The sequence below is a fragment of the Schistocerca serialis genome, chromosome 4 (genome assembly GCF_023864345.2).
Source record: "Schistocerca serialis cubense isolate TAMUIC-IGC-003099 chromosome 4, iqSchSeri2.2, whole genome shotgun sequence".
Classification (NCBI taxonomy): domain Eukaryota; kingdom Metazoa; phylum Arthropoda; class Insecta; order Orthoptera; family Acrididae; genus Schistocerca; species Schistocerca serialis.
The window spans coordinates 681,729,048-681,750,269 of record NC_064641.1 but is presented as its reverse complement, the minus strand read 5'-3'; the positions used below and the strand labels follow the sequence as shown (position 1 = coordinate 681,750,269).

At 45.3% G+C, this 21,222-nt stretch overlaps 1 protein-coding gene and 2 pseudogenes across 1 annotated transcript in view; 2 read left to right on the top strand and 1 right to left on the bottom strand.

Annotated features, from left to right (window-relative positions):
• LOC126474689 (facilitated trehalose transporter Tret1-like) overlaps positions 1-21,222 on the top strand; it is a 56,219-nt gene that overhangs the window by 8,575 nt on the left and 26,422 nt on the right. The window contains exon 2 of the mRNA XM_050102167.1: positions 12,631-12,851. Within this exon, the coding sequence (XP_049958124.1) occupies positions 12,631-12,851 (221 nt within the window). The remainder of the gene's footprint in view (positions 1-12,630; positions 12,852-21,222) is intronic.
• LOC126475917 (5S ribosomal RNA) lies at positions 11,980-12,097 on the top strand (annotated as a pseudogene).
• LOC126476067 (5S ribosomal RNA) lies at positions 19,499-19,616 on the bottom strand (annotated as a pseudogene).

Genomic DNA, 21,222 nt, shown 5'->3' with positions numbered 1-21,222 from the left:
GGATCACTTCTGACAACAACAAAAAATCATTTTCCTAAGCTCATTGGCGTTAAAGGGAACGCGAATTTGAAGGATTCATTGTGGCGCAGAAAGAATATTACATCTGTATTTGACCTGTTTTCTACGCCATTTGCCGATTCAGCTGAAAGCCTTCCTGAGCATGTGCAGGTGGAACTGATCGAAATGGTTCAAATGGCTCTGAGCACTGTGGGACTTAACTTCTGAGGTCATCAGTCCCATAGAACTTAGAACTACTTAAACCTAACTAACCTAAGGACATCACACACATCCATGCCCGAGGCAGGATTCGAACCTGCGACCGTAGCAGTCGCGCGGCTCCGGACTGAGCGCCTAGAACCGCGAGACCACCGCGGCCGGCTGAACTGATCGATCTGCGATGTACTTCCCGTTTGAAAGAGAAATTATTTTACATTAAAATGTCCAGGAGTTATACGTCGTTTTCGTCGGGAAGAGCTTCCAAGTCTCCGTAATGAGATAGCAAACGTGATACAATGTATTGGTGAACATATGTGTTACGTGTGTGAAAGGCTTTTTTCGATTATGAAACTAAATAAGTCACGTTTACATGGGAACGTGATTGACAAAAATCTACGAAATTGTCTGCATTTGTCCCTATGCCGACAGACTGTGCCACATATATACAGAGCGAGTCGAAAGTCCTTGGACACCTTCATAAGTTGGAAGATTAAAGGGAAAATTGAAATGTGATGATGGGAACTTAGGTTTGATGTGGGGCCGCAACTTTTGGAGTGAATGTCATTCATGGCCGCCATCTTGAAATCCGCCATTTTGGATTCAAGTACTTTTTTTTAAAGTGGGAAGCGGGGTGTGTGACATATCAAATAACGCTCGATTGAGCTCTGGAATTTAGTGGTGTAATTTGTTTTCGTCTATCTTGTACAGTTTAAAGGTTATTAACATTGGAAGTTGGGAAATTACCTTATACCGATTGCTACAACACATGTTCTACGTGTTGTCCATCCCGTGCATTGCACAACTGTAGTCGCCGGAACCACTCTGACTGCACATGGAGGAGAGTGTCTCCTGCCATTTGGTCACAGGTGTGTTTTATGCGTTCCTCCAGGTGTCTCAAATCATTGATGCTCTCAGCATACACTATCTGCTTAAGATGTCCCCATGGATAAAAATCAAGGGGCGTTAAGTCAGGGGATTTGGGCGGCCACTCCACGGGACCACGGCGACCAATCCACTTCCCTGACAGTTGTTCCTCCAACCATTCACGGACACCAATGCCATAGTGTGGAGGGGCTCTGTCGTGCTGAAAATAAGATGGGAAAATGCCGTCAGCGTTCAGTGTGGAAGGGAACACAAGGTCCTGCAGCAGCATCAGCTACCGTGGTGCAGTTAAGGTATTGTAAATGAAAAATGGCCCAATGACGCGGGTGTCCCATACGCCACACCACACCATCACCTTCGCTGGACTATGTTCTCGAATTGGGGCCACCCAGTTCGGATTTGCGTCACTCCAGCATCGACAATTATGTCGATTAACCTCCCCATTCAAAGTGAAATACGCCTCGTCGCTGAACGGTATGCCCTTGGCAAACGAAGGATCCAGTACATTGCTACAACACATGTTCTACGTGTTGTCCATCCCGTGCATTGCACAACTGTAGTCGCCGCAACCACTCTGACTGCACATGGAGGAGAGTGTCTCCTGCCATTTGGTCACAGGCGTGTTTTATGCGTTCCTCCAGGTGTCTCAAATCATTGATTCTCTCAGCATACACTATCTGCTTAAGATGTCCCCATAGATAAAAATCAAGGGGCGTTAAGTCAGGGGATTTGGGCGGCCACTCCACGGGATCACGGCGACCAATCCACTTCCCTGACATTTGTTCCTCCAACCATTCACGGACACCCATGCCATAGTGTGGAGGGGCTCTGTCGTGCTGAAAATAAGATGGGAAAATGACGTCAGCGTTCAGTGTGGAAGGGAACACAAGGTCCTGCAGCAGCATCAGCTACCGTGGTGCAGTTAAGGTATTTTAAATGAAAAATGGCCCAATGACGCGGGTGTCCCATACGCCACACCACACCATCACCTTCGCTGGACTATGTTCTCGAATTGGGGCAACCCAGTTCGGATTTGCGTCACTCCAGCATCTGCAATTATGTCGATTAACCTCCCCATTCAAAGTGAAATACGCCTCGTCGTGTAACAGTATGCCCTTGGCAAACGAATGATCCAGTTCAGCAGCCCACAGGCAGAACTCCAACTGGCAATCAGGGTCATCCTCATTAAGTCGATGTTGCAGCTTGTAAGGATGCCACTTATTGGCGTGCAATATCCAGACAATGGAGGTTTGGCTTATTCCACATGCCAGGGGCATACAACGGGTACTTCGTTTAGGACTTTTCACAAACGACGCAACAACCGCAGTTGCAGTTTCCTCATTGGTAGCAGTCCTTTGTCGCCCTGTCGTGAACAGAGCCCTTCTCCCGGAATTTGGATCACGTGAGCCACCGTGCTGTGCGATACCGGTTCTCTGTCTGGGTGCCGTCTGTTGTAGTCAGCTGCTATTGTTCGATAGCTGCGTTCCCCTGATATAAGGATGATTTCGATCTTCTGTTCACGTGTCACACCCATTTTAGATCACCTGGAACATAGAGAGACGTAAGTTGTATCAAGGTAACTTTGAACATTAATAACTTCTAAACTGTACAAGATAGACAAAAATAAATTACACCACTCAGTTCCAAAGCTCAAGCGAGTGTTATTTGATGTGTCATACACCCCCTTCCCATTTAAAAAAATGACTTGAATCCAAAATGACGGATTTAAAGAAGGCGGCCATGAATGACATTCACGCCAAAAGTTGAGGCCCCACGGCAAATCTATGTTCCCATCATCACATTTCAATTTTCCCTTTAATCTTCCAACTTATGAAGGTGTCCAAGGACTTTTGACTCGGCCTGTATTTAATTTTTTCTTCAGTGTACCAAAAATAATTAAATAATACTGAAAGTTTGTTTTGTTTGTGACTTATGTTGTTGCCGGCCGGAGTGGCCGTGCGGTTGTAGGCGCTACAGTCTGGAGCCGAGCGACCGGTACGGTCGGAGGTTCGAATCCTGCCTCGGGCATGGATGTGTGTGATGTCCTTAGGTTAGTTAGGTTTAATTAGTTCTAAGTTCTAAGCGACCGATGACCTCAGAAGTTAAGACTCATAGTGCTCAGAGCCAATCATTTGAGCTTATGTTGTTGAGAAATACGAAATAAAAAAACCAAGAGGGCATACAAGATGTTCAGTATTTCTTGCTTGATTGCATCGTCATCTAATTAGGTGAGTTCGCAATTTCCCCCTCTCTACTCTCAGCCAGGTTGGCGTGGCAGTGGGGCAAATGTGCTTTCAGGCGACAGAGATCCACAAGCATGTAACACCTCTGCACGTGAAAGATGTCTTGCTATTTGGTACTAACTTTCTATTCATCTCACGGACAATGAATGAGAAGGATGAGAGATTAGTTACCTCTGTCAGCGATATAATTAACATAACTCTATTTTCATGAATCCTATGGGAAAGTTTTGTTTGTGGTTCAAGAATATTTTCAAATTCCTCTCTGAAAATTCTTTCTTGAAGTTTTCTTGGTTCTGTAATGGATGGCTGTTCTCTAGTAGCAGTTGGTGGGTCAGGGTGACTCAAAAGCAGCTCCTTAACAGCAGAATCCTTTATTTACTTCCCAATAGTGTGCACTTGTAACGCTTTCCCGCATCAAGTGCGTGTTGGGTAGTAGGCGTCGTAACCATGGTCTGTGGCACACAATGTATAGAGGTGACGCAACTGTCTTGTGCTATGTGTATTTCAGCACAGCGGTGAGGAGACCCTGCGATGTGGGCATACTCAGGTGGCTGGCGAGATTAGCTCAGCTCTGGGTTGATGTGGCACAGCCCGTCTCGGATAAAGGTGAGGGAGCCTGATGGGAGGTCATAGAGACCTGAATCTGGAAAGCAATCTCTAACACTGGTTGATGCTTAGTGGCTCGGTGGCTGGGAGGGCCTCGGTTCAACCCTTGGCCCCATGGCTAGTGGGTCTATAACCACTCCGACTTCAGGCCGCAGGTGCCCCATCGGGACCATCCGACCGCCGTATCATCCTCAGTTGAGGAAGCGGATAGTTGGGGCGTGTGGTCAGCACACCGCTCTCCCGGTCGTTATGATGGGTTTCTTTGACTGGAGCCGCTACTATTCGGTCGAGTAGCTCCTCAGTTGCCATCAGGAGGCTGAATGCACCCCGAAAAATGGCAACAGTGCATGGCGGTTCGATGGTCACCCATCCAGGTGCCGACAACCCCCGACATCGCTTAACTTCGGTGATTTCACGGGAACTGGTGTATCCACTGCGGCAAGGCCATTGCCCTAGTGGACCTGTTAGGATGACAATTGGACAGTGGTTGCCTCGTGGCAGAAGGCCATATGACAACAGATGCTGACTTGATGACTCACTAGATGAAGAGACTGTCCTGATGGCCAGATTTATACGTGTTAAAATGGGTTTCTGGTAGTGTGGCCGCAGTATCAGGTACGTCGCATGCCAAAGCGTCCCTGGTTTTAACAATTCGCTGGTCACCGATCGACAGGCGGGCTGCTGCGTTTAGGCGGCTACCACGCCATAATGCTGTACCAGCGTATGCCTCTCTTGTGACAATGAGCCCTCGATGGAGACTAAGTGAATGACTAATTATTTTCCTTTATTTCTTTGCTACAACATTCACAAGAACACTCCAGAATAAAACTGCTGTTTTATCATTACCTGGATGATTACTGATTGATTTCATAGATTCTATAATGATTCTTGTTCGCTCCTTCTTTTATCTACAGACGGTTTGATAATGCTTATGTTTCCTACCTTAACTTTAGGGAAGGAAATTGGTAGATGTTCTTTACATTTACAGACCAACAAATGACTATAATTTCAGAAAAAAATGGTTCAAATGGCTCTGAGCACTATGGGACTTAACATCTGAGGTCATCAGTCCCCTAGAACTTAGAACTACTTAAACCTAACTAACCTAAGGACATCACACACATCCATGGCCGACGCAGGATTCGAACCTGCGACCGTAGACTGAAGTGCCTAGAATCGCTCGGTCACAAATTTCAGAATAACTGGATGATTTGTTCAAGAGCAAGAGCTTCACAATTTGAGCAAGTTAGTAACGCATTGGTCCACCTCTGGCCCTTATGCAAGCTGTTATTCGGCTTGGCACTATTGGATGTTCTTCTGAGAGATATCGTGCGAAATTCTGTCCAGTTGGCACGACAGATCGTTAAAATCCCGAATTGGTTGGAGGACCCTTTCCATAATGATCCAAACTTCCTCAGTAGGGGAGAGATCCGGCAACCTTGCTGGCCAGGGTAGGCGTTGGCAAGTACGATGACAAGTAGTAGAAACTCTCGTCGTCTGAGGGTGGACACAGTCTTGCTGAAATGTAATCCCAGGATGGCTTATCATGAAGGGTAACAAAACGGGGCGCAGAATATCGTCGACTTACCGCTGTGCTGTAAGCATGCTGCATATGACGACCAAAGGGGTCCTGCTATAAAAAGAAATGGCATCCCAGACAATCACTCCTGGTTGTTGGACTGTTTGGCGGGTGACAGACAGGTTGGTATCCCACAACTATTCGGGGCGTCTCCAACTGTCATCGGCTGGAATCTCATTGACTGGAGGAGAACTGTCGTCAGTGATGATGAGTCCCCCTTCGAACTTCAACCCCGACGACCAGCGAAGGCATCAACGCCTTCCACTGGGCCACTCTTTTGGCAGCAAACGTAAATTTGTACAGTGAAGGATAGCAAGCGAAATATCTCGCAATGTATCTGAATTCCAGCATTCAGGACGTCAGATAAATATTGACAGAAATTAATATGAGTATTTTGATTAAGTTAAAGATCTTGAATCGTTTATTTGTCTGTAAATGGCCATCATGCACCCATACATCAAAATTAATTATGTATGTGTAGTTTGTGAATTGATTCGTCCCACGTCTTTTTGACAGAAATGGTGGAAATTGTGCATGAGACATTTCTCAATAACCAACCAATACAATGAGAGTCACGAACTGAACATTCGGGGGTGTCTGTTAGTTAAAAATGCAACTATGTCACTAGCAAAGCACTCATGTGACGTATTCTGGACGCTCAAAAATAATTATATCCGTTTGTGTGGGTGAACTGTCAACTTGTTTGAAATGCAACGAATTTCACTGATTGAGACAAGGGGAACGGGTTTCTCAGACTCCTGAATACAGCTATTGAGCTGTCTAAAGAAGAGTTAGAGGCTCTGGTTTCGAATCCCAACATTAACATCCAGGAGAGTGATATGCTAAGCAGATGACCCTGTAATTGCGACAGGTAGTGAAGCATCGGCCAGATGCTTGTTCAAAGTACATCTAAATCTACATATATACTCTGCGAATCATTGTGAATTTATGGGAGAGAGTACGTCCCGCTGTACCAATTATTATAGCTTTCCCTCGCTCCCTTCACGTATGGAGCGCGGGAAAAATGATTGTTTAAATGCCTCTGTGTGTGCTGTAATAAGCTAATCTTATCCTCGCAACCCTTATGGGAACGATATCTATGGGGTTGTAGTATATTCCTTGAGCCATCATTTAAACCCGGTTTTTGAGACTTCGTCAATAGACTTTCTCGAGATAGACGTAAACTATCTTTAAGAGCCTTCCGGCTCAGTTCTTTCAACATCTCAGTGACATTCTCCTGCGAGTTAAACAAACCTGTGCCCATTCGTGCTACCCTTCTCTGTAAACGCTCAACATGCCCTACTATTACCATATGGTATGGATCCAACACACTAAGACAACATTCTAAGATGGATCGCACGGGTACATTAACTTACAATAGAGTAGCGCTATTGAATTGGTTTTATAGAATAACTTCACTGATGGCCTCTGAAACTGAAATACCGTGAAGGTGGCATACAGCAAACGTCAAACTGACATGGAGTATAGCAAATCCTTGGATGTGCAAATGATTAGCAACAAAGAAAGCCGACTGCTGTGGCTCAGTGGTTCTAGGCGCTTCAGTCTGGAACCGCGCGACCGCTACGGTCGCAAATTCGAATCCTGCCTTTGGCATGGCTGTGTGTGATGTCCTTAGGTTAGTTAGTTTTAAGTAGTTCTAAGTTCTAGGGGACTGATGACCTCAGATGTTAAGACCCATAGTGCTCAAAGCCATTTGAACCAACAAAGAAACTGCAAGTCCGTCGACATTCTGTATACAAGGGAAACTTACGCTCAGAGGTTTTCACCCGCAAGTCACATGTGGATCTTATTTTGCAAAAAGATTGTTTTGTTGCTCATGTTAGATGGAGAAACGTCTGCCAACAAATGTCCGAATCTTATAGTGGCATAACTGTGGACTGTTAAGACTGCTTTTTTTGTTCAGCGGTATTACGGCTGATGTTGGTAGAAATACCATTACTGTCGTGTGAGGATGCACTCGATGGATTCAAAGGAACGATTCTCACCGCCATACAGGGTCTCAGCGGGTCCAGTGACTAGTACCTTGGAGGAGAAGCATACACTCCGAGACAATAAAAATGATGCACCACGAAAGAGTCATCCAAGAGGGATGTAAATCGGTAGACTTGGTGAACCTGTACAGTCAAACGAATGCTTATAATTTCCAAAAAATTGGATGATTTACTCAGTTGAAAGAACTTCACAAATTGAGCAAGTCAGTAACGTGTTGATCTCCCCATAGCCCTTATGCAAGCAGTTATTCGTCTTGGAATTCATTGACAGAGTTGTTGGATATCCTCCTGAGGAATACTGTGCGAAATTCTGTCCAAGTGGCGTTTAGGATCGTCAAAATCCCGAACTAGTTGGAGGGCCCTGCCCATAATGCTCCAAACGTTTTCGAAGGGGTAGAGATCCGGCGACCTTGCTGGCCAAGGTTTGGAAGGCACGAAGACAAACATTAGAAACTCTTGCCGTGTGCGCGCGGGCATCGTCTTGCTGAAATGTAAGCCCAGGATGGCTAGCCTTGAAAGGGAAACAAAACGGGGCGTAGAATATTTTCGACATACTGTTGTGCTGTAATGATGCCACGGATGACAACCAAAGGGTTTGTTGACATCCAAGACCATCACTCCTGTCTGTCAGGTCGTATGTCAGGCGACTGTCAGGTAGGTATCCCACCGCCATCTGGGTTATCTCAAGACATGTATTCGGCCTGGAATCTCATTGACTATCGCCCATCATACGGTCCGAGAGCCAGGACTCATGGTCTGGGGTGCCATTTCATTTCATAGCGAGATCCTCTGGGTGTCATCGACGGCACCGTTCCAACACAGCGGTACGTCGACGATATTCAATGACCCAGTTTGTTACCCTTTATGCCAAGCAACTCTAGGCTTAATTGAAGGAAGGTAGTGACCGCCCACACAAGGCAAAAATTCTACTGCTTGTCGTCGTGCTTGCCAAATCCTATTTTCCACAGCAAGATCGTCGCATTCCGTCCCAGTTAAGAACGTTTGAAGCATTATGGCCAGATCCCTCCAACCAGCTTGAGATTTTGACGATCTAACAAGTTAATCGACCAGAATTTGGCGCAATATCTTTCAAGAGGACATCCAAAAACTCTATCAATCAATGCCAAGCCGAATAACTGCTTGAATTAGGGCCAGAGGAAGAACAACGCCTTACTGACTTGCTCAATTTGGAAATCTCTTTCTGTTGAACAAATCATCCATTTTTCCTGAAATTGTTATGATTTATTTGCCTGTACACGTACCCCACATCTACCGGGTTCCGTCTCTTTCGGGTAATTTCTTCTTGGTAGGTCCGTTTCTGTTTTCTATCTTAGAGTTTATCTTTCGCTAGGTCGTGCAAGGTCTTACAGCCAAATCACGTACCTCGAGTAAGGAAAAGAGCTTGTTTGTAACGAGACTGTCCTCATGGACACAGCGATGGGACTGTCCCCATGCCGACTGAGACTTTCCTTAAGGCTGCAGCAGAGAAAGGCGCACCGACAGCAGTGCGCCCAACAGATCCACTTATCTCAGGAGTGGCACCAGATCGTCTTTCTAGAGGAGTTCTGCTTCTGTACACATTATCACTTATCCAAGAGTGGAGGGCCCGAGAAGAATTAAGGTTGCCAAGTTATATTCGTGACGGTTTTCAAGTGGCTCTGAGCACTATGGATGACAACCAAAGGGTTTGTTGACATCCAAGACCATCACTCCTGTCTGTCAGGTCGTATGTCAGGCGACTGTCAGGTAGGTATCCCACCGCCATCTGGGTTATCTCAAGACATGTATTCGGCCTGGAATCTCATTGACTATCGCCCATCATACGGTCCGAGAGCCAGGACTGATGGTCCCCTAGAACTTAGAACTAGTTAAACCTAACTAACCTAAGGACATCACAAACATCCATGCCCGAGGCAGGATTCGAACCTGCGACCGTAGCGGTCTTGCGGTTCCAGACTGCAGCGCCTTTAACCGCACGGCCACTTCGGCCGGCGTGACGGTTTTATGGTGCCATTGGGCACACTACTCAATCACCTCTGATCTGCACAGCCATGAGCTCCATTTCCAGTTTCTTAAGACCGGTGGCTGTGTCTTATCTTCTAAGTCTCCATGAAGTAATCTTTCAGAAAGATGAAGCAAGACCACCTGCTGCTGTGCTGTCCCGATCTACCTCGACACAGAGTGTGTTTGACAGTTACCGTGGCCACCATGTTCTCCAGATACCTCATCCATCGTAAACGTCTAGTAATGGAGTGCCGAGAGTCTGGCTCACCACTAGTACCCTGCTGCTACGATTTAATAACTCTCGCATAGATCTGAAGCATCATATAATGACGTATGCATACCTCTTATCGAAATTCAGTTCAACTCGATGCGCAGTAAGGTTAGAGTTATTGTTGGTTCCAGAAGTGGTAGCTCTTTGTGTTAAATTTCGCATCCTGTACACACTTATATCAAAGGAATGGCGGTCATCACTGAAAGAATCGGTTTTCGGTTACACGGGGGCTTTTCGTCTCCACATTAAACTTACTATTAGAACCGCTCAAAATAGCCGAATTGTGAAATAACCGATTTTCAGTTTTTATTGCTATTACTACGAGTAATAAACGTTGACTTTGAACAAAAACTGAAAGATTCTAATGGAGGTGAAGGAGAAGAAGCTATCGATCGATTTGGGGTTGAGGCTGTGGCAGAAATTCGTTTAATTGCCTCCAGGAACCATAGTAAAGGTGAAGGAGACGGGAGCAGCGCCAGATAGAGGGAAAGGTCACAAGTTGGTGACCTCCCTGCATAATCACTTTCGGATGCTATAATTTTTTTTCCCTGAAGAAACCACAAAGTTAAGGATTCACTAATTATCCCAAGTCACGCCAGTAAAATTAAGAGGGTTGGAACTTTAATAGTGGTAACTATTTATTTATAGTTCGTTCAAAACAGCTACGTATTTCAAAGTTTTACTGACGTTCAAAGTAGTGACCAGCATTGTGTATAACCGGTTGCCAGCCATGTGGAAGTCGTAGGATGCTCTTAGCAGTTCCAGTTGTGTTGACAGTTCGAGCGCCGCGGTCTATTGCCCGAAGAATTTGTAGCATTTCTGAAGCGAATGCCATAAAGTATTTCCTTCAGTTTAGAAATCGAGTTGAACTCACGAGGCCTTAAGTGAGGGGAGTGCAGTAGGTAATATAGCACTTAACAGCCTTATCAGTCAAACAAATCAGTAACAGCTTGCACTGTACGTGCTTGAGCATTGTTCTACAAAATGTTGGTCAAGTCCTGCAGAAAGTGTCATCACTTCTGTCTCTAAGCTGGTCGTAGGATGTATTCCAAAAATGAACAGCATAGAGACAGAAGTGATGACACTTTCTGCAGGACCTCACCATCATTTTGCAGGACAACGCTCAAACGCGTACAGTGCAAGCTGTTACTGATTTGTTTGACTGATGGGGCTGCTAAGTGCTATACCACCTACTGCACTCCCCTGACTTACGCCCTCGTGAGTTCAACTCGATTTCTAAACTGAGGGAAACACTTCACGGCATTCGCTTCAGTGCTGCTAGAAATTTGTCGGGCAATAGACCGCACCTCTCGAACTGTCCACACTAATGGCACTGCTAAGAGCATCCTACAACTTCCACATGGCTGGCAACGGATTATACATAATGCTGGTCACTACTTTGAAGGTCAGTAAAGCTTTGAAACTCGTTGGTATTTTGTACGAGCTATAAATAAGTAGTTGCAACTATTAAAGATCCAACCCTCGTATAATTATACAGGTAGCAATGAAATTTACCTTCTCTTTCAACGAACAGTGTGGATGTTTTTTCCTTACAACAACTTTGTTGTGGCTCCTCCGATTTTTAATCTTTTAAAGTCGACAACGAGGTCATTAGAGTAATCTTTTAAAGCAAATGGAGCACTGTACTCCACTGCCACCGAAATTCGTAAAATACATTTCTTCCAAACTAGGGATAATATCATTCTGCAATGCAACGTTCATCCGAGGACGACAGCGAGAAACTATTGTATAGATAGGGGAGAGGGCAAGTTTTGCACACCGCACGTACCTGCGTACTGTCTAATAGTCAGCGCCACACGATCACAGGAAGTTTACAATATTGTCTCTACAATGCTCTACCGATCCTTGTGTCATACTTCTTTTGCTAGTTTCTGAGTGTAGACGGTGTTATTAAAACAGTGTTGATTGATTTCCCCAATTTCTTTAAATATCCAATATTTCAAAGGAATGGAAATTTTACGAATGAACATTACTCTTTTTAGTAAAAAAGTTTTATTTAAAAACCAAAAATTTTAGCACTGATGGTATGGCAAATTTATATGCCAGTTTTTTACCCAGTTGTTAGTAAAAAAAAAGAAAAAAAAAGACCTGTTATAACCGGGACCTAGCAAATACTGAAAAATATCCGTTATTCACAACTAAAGGGCCAACGGCCTTGCCGCAGTGGTAACACCGGTTCCCGTCAGATCACCGAAGTTAAGCGCTGTCGGGCTGGGCTAGCACTTGAATGGGTAACCATCCGGTCTGCCGAGGGCTGTTGGCAAGCGGGGTGCACTCAGCCCTTGTGAGGCAAACTGAAGAGCTACTTGATTGACAAGTAGCGGCTCCGGTCCCGGAATCTGACATACGGCCAGGAGAGAGGTGTGCTGACCATACGCCCCTCCATATCTGCATGCAGTGACGACTATGGACTGAGGATGACATGGCGGCCGGTCGGCTCCGTTGGGCCTTCATGGCCTGTTCGGGAGGAGTTTAGTTTTTATGCAGAGCTAAAGTACCGTCACCAGTTTTAACTGATCAGTTTTTCCCATCTCCACCATATCACCTACAAATATGTTCATGTACTTTTCCTGCTGTGCCGTATACACACAATCAGTATAATTTCGTACTTTGCTGTCCTTCGGGTTGTTGCAACATTGATGGCCTCAGCATATCTCAGTATTCAGTATAAAAATGTGCTTCAGTTACTCTTTTTGTCTGCCATTTGGTAACCGTTGCTTTAGCGGCAGTCTCTGCTCGCTGTAGCGTGTTTAGTCGCGAAAAGAACAGGAATGTAGTGGCCGTGCACTGCCGCAGGCTTCCTGTTGGCCTATTTTGTGGGTAAGTTGACCGGCCTGCGGGTGCTGTCGCTGCTGTGCGGCATCGTTCCTCTCGTGTTCTTCGTGGCGTTCTTCGCGATGCCCGAGTCGCCGGTGTACCTGCTGGACCGCGAGAGGCGCGAGGACGCGGTCAAGGCGCTGCAGTGGCTGCGGGGGCCCGCCACCGACATCTCGCAGGAGCTCGCCAGCATGGACGAGGTGAGGCCCGAGATCCCGCCACCTCACTCTGTCACTGCCAGCACTGTGCTGAGCAACTAACCCTGGAAGTCTGTGGACACTAACTACACGACAAAATTAATTTCCCTCTATTTCTGTTCCTTTGAGTCACATAACTGTTCATGAAACGTTTATTTCCGTACATGACAACGAATTTAGAACTTAGACACACAATTAAAACTTGTCACCCACAGGAGACATCACCCTAATATTGTGTAACACAGTCTCTATCCCTCATAATAGTTCCAGGGAGGAAGAGTGTCCACAACCTTTTTTGGGTATATCATGTCCATATGAAGACGCTCATTCGTGGGTATTTCGAGGGATGATCAATAAACGCTGAGACTGATTTTTTCGTTTAGCTACCGTGATAGTTTTCTATCTGTACCATGAATATTTCAAATGGTTCAAATGGCTCTGAGCACTATAGGACTTAACATCTATGGTCATCAGTCCCCTAGAACTTAGAACTACTTGAACCTAACTAACTTAAGGACATCACACAGCACCCAGTCATCACGAGGCAGAGAAAGGCCCTGACCCCGCCGGGAATCGAACCCGGGAACCTGGGCGTGGGAAGCGAGAACGCTACCGCACGACCTCGAGCTGCGGACCATGAATATTTAAAAGAGCGGATTTTTGTGTGTAATGTCCAAGTCAGCAGCACTCTCGAATCTATGGGTTCTATGCTACTGGCATTAAAATTGCTACACCAGGAAGAAATGCAGGTGATAAACGGGTATTCATTGGACAAATATATTATACTAGAACTGACCTGTGATTACATTTTCACGCAATTTGGGTGCATAGATCCTGAGAATCCAGTATCCAGAACAACCACCTCTGGCCATAATAACGGCCTTGATACGCCTGGGCATTGAGTCAAACTGAGCTTGGATGGCGTGTACAGGTACAGCTGCCCATGCAGCTTCAACACGATACCGCAGTTCATAGAGAGTATTGACTGGCGTATTGTGACGAGCCAGTTGCTCGGCCACCATTGACCAGACGTTTTCAGCTGGTGAGAGACTGGAGAATGTGCTGGCCAGGGCAGCAGTCGAACATTTTCTGTATCCAGAAAGGCCCGTACAGGACCTGCAACATGCGGTCGTGCATTATCCTGCTGAAATGTAAGGTTTCGCAGGGATCGAATGAAGGGTAGAGCCACGGGTCGCAACACATCTGAAATGTAACGTCCACTGTTTAAAGTGCCGTCAATGCGAACAAGAGGTTACCGAGACGTGTAACAAATGGCACCCCATACCATCACGCCGGGTGATACGCCACTATGGCGATGACGAATACACGCTTCCAATGTGCGTTCACCGCGATGTCGCCAAACACGGATGCGACCATCATGATGCTGTAAACAGAACCTGGATTCATCCGAAAAAATGACGTTTTGCTATTCGTTCACCCAGGTTCGTCGTTGAGTAGATGCAGCGTCAAGGGTAACCGCAGCCACGGTCTCCGAGCTGATAGTCCATGCTGCTGCAAACGTCGTCGAACTGTTCGTGCAGATGGTTGTTTTCTTGCAAACGTCCCCATCTGTTGACTCAGGGATCGAGACGTGGCTGCACGATCCGTTGCAGCCATGCGGATATGATGCCTGTCATCTCGACTACTAGTGATACGAAGCCGTTGGGATCCAGCACGGCGTTCCGTATTACCCTCCTGAACCCACCGATTCCTTATTCTGGTAACAGTCATTGGACCACGACCAACGCGACCAGCAATGTCGCGATACGATAAACGGCAATCGCGTTAGGCTAAAATCCGACCTTTATCAAAGTCGGAAACGTGATGGTACGCATATTTCCTCCTTACACGAGGCATCACAACAACGTTTCACCAGGCAACGCCGGTCAACTGCTGTTTGTGTATGAGAAATCGGTTGGAAACTTTCTCCATGTCAGCACGTTGTAGGTGTCGCCACCGGCGCCAACCTTGTTTGAACGCTCTGAAAAGCTAATCATTTGCAAATCACAGCATCTTCTTCCTGTCGGTTAAATTTCGCATCTGTAGCACGTCATGTTCGTGGTGCAGCAATTTTAATGGCCAGTAGTGTAGTTCCAGGGATGAAGAGTGTCCACAACCTTTTTTGAGTGTATCATGTCCATTTGAAGACACTCATTGATGGTTATTTCGAGGGATGATCAATAAGGGCTGAGACTGATTTTTTCGTTTAGCAACCGTGATAGTTTTCTATCTGTACCATGAATATTTAAAAGAGCGGGTTTTTGTGCGTGATGTCCATAGGCAGCAGCACTTTCGAATCGATGGGTTGGTAGTAATGCATTATTTTGTAGACGCTCTTTACATTTTATGGACCAGGCTATAGAGGTGACTCGAGACCAGCAATACGGCGCAACAAATTTTTGTGTTTGTTTAAACCATGCAGCCATTGAAAATTACGCAAAGGTGCAGCAAACTTACGTTGACGCACTACCTCGTGCGACAGTATTTAGCTGGTTCAAGGACTTCAAAGCAGGCCGATTTGTCTGTTTTAAGCAATGTGGTCCTGGTGTTTCGGCTTCTGCTGTGACTGAAGTCAACATGAGCACAGGTACTGTGATGGTAAGTTCCAAACAGCTGAGGTCATCGGTCGGTAGGCTCACACCCTACTTAATCTTAGACTAACTTACGGTAAGGACTACGCACACATCCATGTCCGAGGGAGGACTCGAACCTCCAACGGGGGGACCGCGTGTACCGTGGCAAGACGCCCCTGACGGCGCGGCTACCCTGCGCGACCAGGTACTGTGAACGTCCGTGAGGATCAACGGGTAACGTAACGTAACCTCATTGAAGTGAGGCCGCGCGGCTATCCCGCGCTGCCAGGTACTGTGGACTTCCATGGGGATCGATGGGTAACGTAACGTAACCTCATTGAAGGGTTGAGAATTGTATAAGCCAGTGTCTTTACAAACGATCATCTCTCTATGATCCGTGTTTGTGCCCGTTGGGTCCCATGTTTGTTCACTCCCGAACAAAAGGCTATGCGAAACCTTGAGTGCTGCGTCTCTTTGCTGATGGAGGGGATGCGTTTCTAGAATCGAAATCTCTGGTGATCAGTCATAGCTGCATCATTACGATCCTGAAGGAAAACAAGCCATCGCAGTGTGGAATTCGCCATGTTCTCGGATACGAAAAAGCCGAAAGTTGTTACATGTGCAGGAAAAATGATGGTTATCACATTTCCTGACTGTCATGGCATGATTTACTGGCATGCAGTTCCCCCTCACATTAATGTTACTGCAGCACACTAACTGAAGAAGACGACCACAACTTACTCTGATTGGCTGGCGACTTCATCATGACATTTTTCAGTCTCATGTTGCAAATCAAGTCATGAAGTTTCTGGCTCTGTTCAACATTGCCCGTGTATTGCATCCGCCTTATAGCCCCGATCTCGCACCCTGTGAATTTTCTTTATTTCAGTTACTAAAAGCAAAGCTTCAGGGAATTCGATTTGAGAACTCTGAAGCAGTGCTGAAGAAAGGAGAGGCGATCTCTAGGGCCTGTCAAAGAACGGCCTGCGGTATGTACTCGAGGACTGGCAGAAGCGCTATATAAAGTGCATTCAGGTAGGAGAGATACTTTGAAAAAGATCATGTAAGTATTGAAATGGAATAGTAAAGTTTCAAATAGTCAAAGACTGTTTTCTATGAGGTTAAGACTGTTGTTCCGTAGGCCAGTCGAGAAGTGACAGAGTGCCTGAGTCTTCGTCAAACCAGGAACGAATGGGTGCAGCATTGTGTCCACACCATACTCATCATGAAGATGTAGAAGAAAAGGCAGCGCTTAGTAAGCAAACATGTTGAAATAAACATCCTGCTTCATGTTCACGGTAAAATGAATGAATGGGTTCTAGTACTGCCACGAAAAATTATCCCAAAACTTCGCAGATACACCTCCGTCTGGGATTACATTTTCCATTCTGCGGGATAAACGCCTCGTTAGGCCGTCGGTGCACTGGGAAACTTGCATCATTTAATTAAAAAAAAGTAATACCGCGACTCATAGGACAATATTAAAAAATTCTAGTCTGCTTCTGACTAGTTTCTGTATTGTTTGGCCTATTGAAGATGTGCAAGTTGCTATGAGAAATGACCTTCCGTGAGGTACTCAACTTCAAATGTCCATCGCATACAGTTCCCATGGCGATGTTCGCTCGGAACATAATCGAGATGGACTGACACCAACAAGTCCAGTCTGAAACCGATTGTCAATGACGGAGACGTGACACTCGTCTCAGAGCCATGTCGGTGACGCTCCGTTTTTCGACAATTTTACGCAGCTCCGAGTGGTACACCATTGCATCTAGACATGTTAGACAGTGCGTTGGTACACCAACAACTAAGGCAACGTCGTTCGCTTTCCACCATTGCATCACCTTTCCAAGTCACTCATCATACCACAGTGATTCCGTACAATAGACTGGCAGATACCCGGTACGCACCAGTTCACTGCCATGACGTAAGGTCAACGGTGGTTCAACAACAACAACAATTTAACACAATTATAATGTGTGGCTACATGAGCCACATGTGGCTCACACGATTTAAAACCACATAGGTATAAAAAATCGTTTTTCAAGAAATGATTCAAACACTTAGTTTATTTGATTATATTAGCTACATATAATATTACTTACATTTTTTTACTTGGTCTGACAATGTTCATGAATAAAGATCTTGGAATATTCTACTTCTTCAACACAGCAATGTCAATGTCACTAAAACACTCGTTGCACATAAAAATGTCACATTTATTGCATTTAGTGCACACTTCATTAGCAGCATCCTTTATTTCTTCTGCTCTTCGCAGGCGTTTATAACAGCCCAAACATCATCTTTGATTGTTCTGCCTTGGTCCCTCTACTGTCACAAGGCGATGGCTGCTATCTTCGTGGAACGGTTGTAGTGTTGCTCGTGGTTGTGGATCTTTAGAATTCAATAGCAGTAGAGTCAAGCACCCCCTGAAAGTAATTATTTATATGTGAGACTTGGATCCTTTGTTTTGCCAAGTTGTACAGCACTTGAGCATTTACAAACATGTTCCAAAAACGATTTCAAAAACGATCTCTCTGTACCATTTAGCCATACGCCGAAGTTAGGAATCACCACGGCTACGAGTTACGAAAATATTGAGTGCTACGAACATGAGAGTGTTCAGTGGAGCCACCACTTTTAAACCCATAGTTTGAAATGTATTATCTGTGAGCCCTATGAGGCTCACGAGGCCTCTAAACACAACTCTGCATGTGAGCCAGTTATGGCTCACGCGACCCACAGTTCAGTGTATGTGTGAACCAAATATGGCTCACGTGTCGTTACAACCCGCGTAGCTGTGAGCCACCAGTGGCTCACGTGGCAGTCAATGTGTTAAAGAACGAGAGTAATAATGTGTGCAGTCAGCTGATCTTCTTCATCTTTGGATCTGTATACATACGAGAGCCGTTCAATAAATAACACAACACCTTTTTCTTCGGCCAATGTTTATTGAAAAAGTGTTGTGTGACATCGTGGAATATTACCACTTCAGCTTCTATAATTTCTTGAAGTCCTGATACGTGGTGGCGCTATACGTAGACATGGCGTCTGTAAAGGAGGTGCCTTCCAAGCAGAGAGCTGTCATTGGGTTTCTTTTGGAAGAAAATCAGAGCATTGAAGGTACGGAAGACACGAAGTATATGCCACGATGGTTAGGAGGTAATTTGACGCCCATTCTCTCGACTATGTGTCCATTGTCTTCACTACTGTCTACGGAGACCTGGCAGTGAACAAAAGCGCGGTGAGTCGTTGAGCAACGCGTCTGTCATCATCGCAACAAGGCCGCGCAGACCTGTCCGATCTCCCACGTGCCGGCCATCCGCGCAGACCTGTGACTCCTGCAGTGATGGAATGTTCGGACATTCTCATTCGAAGTGACCGACGGATCAAAATCAAACACCTCGCTGCTCAACAGGATGTCTCTGTTGGTGGTGCTGACAAATTCGTCCGCCAGTTGGGGTACTCAAAGGAATGTGCTCACTGGGTTCCTCGCCGCATAAAAGAAGACCATAAAGAGTAACGAAGGCCCACCTATGCGGAATTCGGTTTATCACTTCGAACCGGAAATCAACTGAGTGACGCCACACCGCCTGTCACTGAAGTAGTAGTTCAAATGCGCACATCAGCCGGTAAAGTCATAGGAAAACATTAAATTTTTCACATAGAAATAATTACATTAAATAAAAAAGAGGGGAAACAAAGTTTTTACGTGGAGATGCATTTAACAATTGATAAGATGAATTTGATATTGTAATCTGGTATTTGTAATGAGAACTTTATGCAAGAAGGCGGGTAATGGAAATTAGGTCTGATCATTTAATACTACGCTGGAATTCTGTGCCATGTGTTTGTTGATGTCCATTATTTCCAGTAAGCACTCCGTCGTCAGGCCACGAGTGGCCTGCCGGGACCATCCGACCGCCGTGTCATCCTCGATGGAGGATGCGGATAGGAGGGGCGTGGGGTCAGCACACCGCTCTCCCGGTCGTAAGATGCTATTCTTGACCGAAGCCGCTACTATTCGGTCGAGTAGCTCCTCAATTGGCATCACGAGGCTGAGTGCACACCGTAAAATGGCAACAGCGCATGGCGGCCCGGATGGTCACCCAGCCAATTGCTGACCACGCCCGACAGCGCTTAACTTCGGTGATCTCACGGGAACCGGTGTATCCACTGCGGCAAGACCGTTGCCCCATTATTTCCAGTAGGGTCATCTTTCTGATTTTATTGACATAATGTAAAAGTTTATTTTCTGCATTATGTTAATGGTTTTCTGCTAAACTATGATCAGAAAACCTCGATCTTTCTTCTTTAATCACCAGCTTCTCTCATGTTCAGATAACCTAAATGCCACAGCGCTGCCTGACTACCAATATATACTTTTTCACACTGCTTGCACGTGATTTTATACACAACACTCTGTGTCAAGCGTTTAATTTGTCTTTACTCTTCCATAAAAATTTTGATATGCTGTTAGTATTATAAAATGCAGCTCTGTAGTTGCGAAACATATCACCAGGCTTTGTAATTATGGACTGACTGTTGTTGACCAGCGTACAGAAGTGATGTAATTCACGCGTATTCTTTTTTCGTAGTATGTTATCAATCCCGAGCAGAGATATATCAATTCCTGAATGCGGTATGTTTAATGGTCTGTAGTACAGTTTGAAAGGCTCGTTCAGAATACGACACAGAAGCCGGAAGCCGGTTTGTCACCAAATAAATACCGTTTTGCAGAACGTTAGCAAATATTTTCCTATTTAATATTACTATCATGTTCCGCCAAGCACCGACAACCAATTCAGTTAATGAATATAGTTATCAAAGTATGCTGCTAACCTCTGACAATGCCTTAAAAGATGAAATGGAATCAGGAATTCAAATGGACAACGGCCTACTGTCTTTCACTAGTTTTCAAAAGCAAATTTCTTTCTAAAGAGCACGTAAATAAGTCGTTTCCTGTAATAGTTTTAACAATCGACCTTAAACCTTTACTTTCTCAAAAATAAAAAATAAGACAAATTAATGTTTTGTAAATATAAAATAATAAGAAAAAGATTTGAATCAATGAGAGAGAGCACTAAAATGACTGCTGAATATTGCATATTAAAAACTCTATAATAGGAATCAGATATAGAAGCCCAAATCAAAGTCAGTGGATTGAAATAGATAAGGAATGTCTTCAGTGAGCCACTTAACAGGATTATCATGAGACTGGCAGAAAAGCTTGTTACTATAAGACGACCTCTCGGACGATCACGTATGCCACGCCGACCTTTGTGGCAGAGCGATTCTAGGCGCTTCAGTCTGTAACCGCGCTGCTGCTACGGTCGCAGGTTAGAATCCTGCCTCGGGCATGGATGTCTGTGCTGTCCTTAGGTTTAAGTAGTTCTAAGTCTAGGGGACTGGTGACCTCAAATGTTAAGTCCCATAGTGCTCAGAGCCATTTGAACCATTTTTGAACGTATGACACATACCTAGACAAACAATTGGGCTCGTTAGAGACTGGAAAACTATTTTTAAAGCAGAACAAAGTGGCACAATAATGTTCCTTCTGCAGCGATGAGGATCCATAGCAGATTAAAAACTCTCTGAACCATCTTGCAAACTGAGAACGATCGCTGTCCTACTGGAATAAAACTCCAGAAAGGGTGTCATTTGCAGCTCCATATCGTCCTCGGTGTAGCTGACGTTGTAGGCTGCACCCACAGTTCTGAGCAGCCGAAGTCGTACTTGATAATCAGTAGTGCCCACATTATCACACAATATTGTGATGTGGTCTGAAGCTACATGATTCA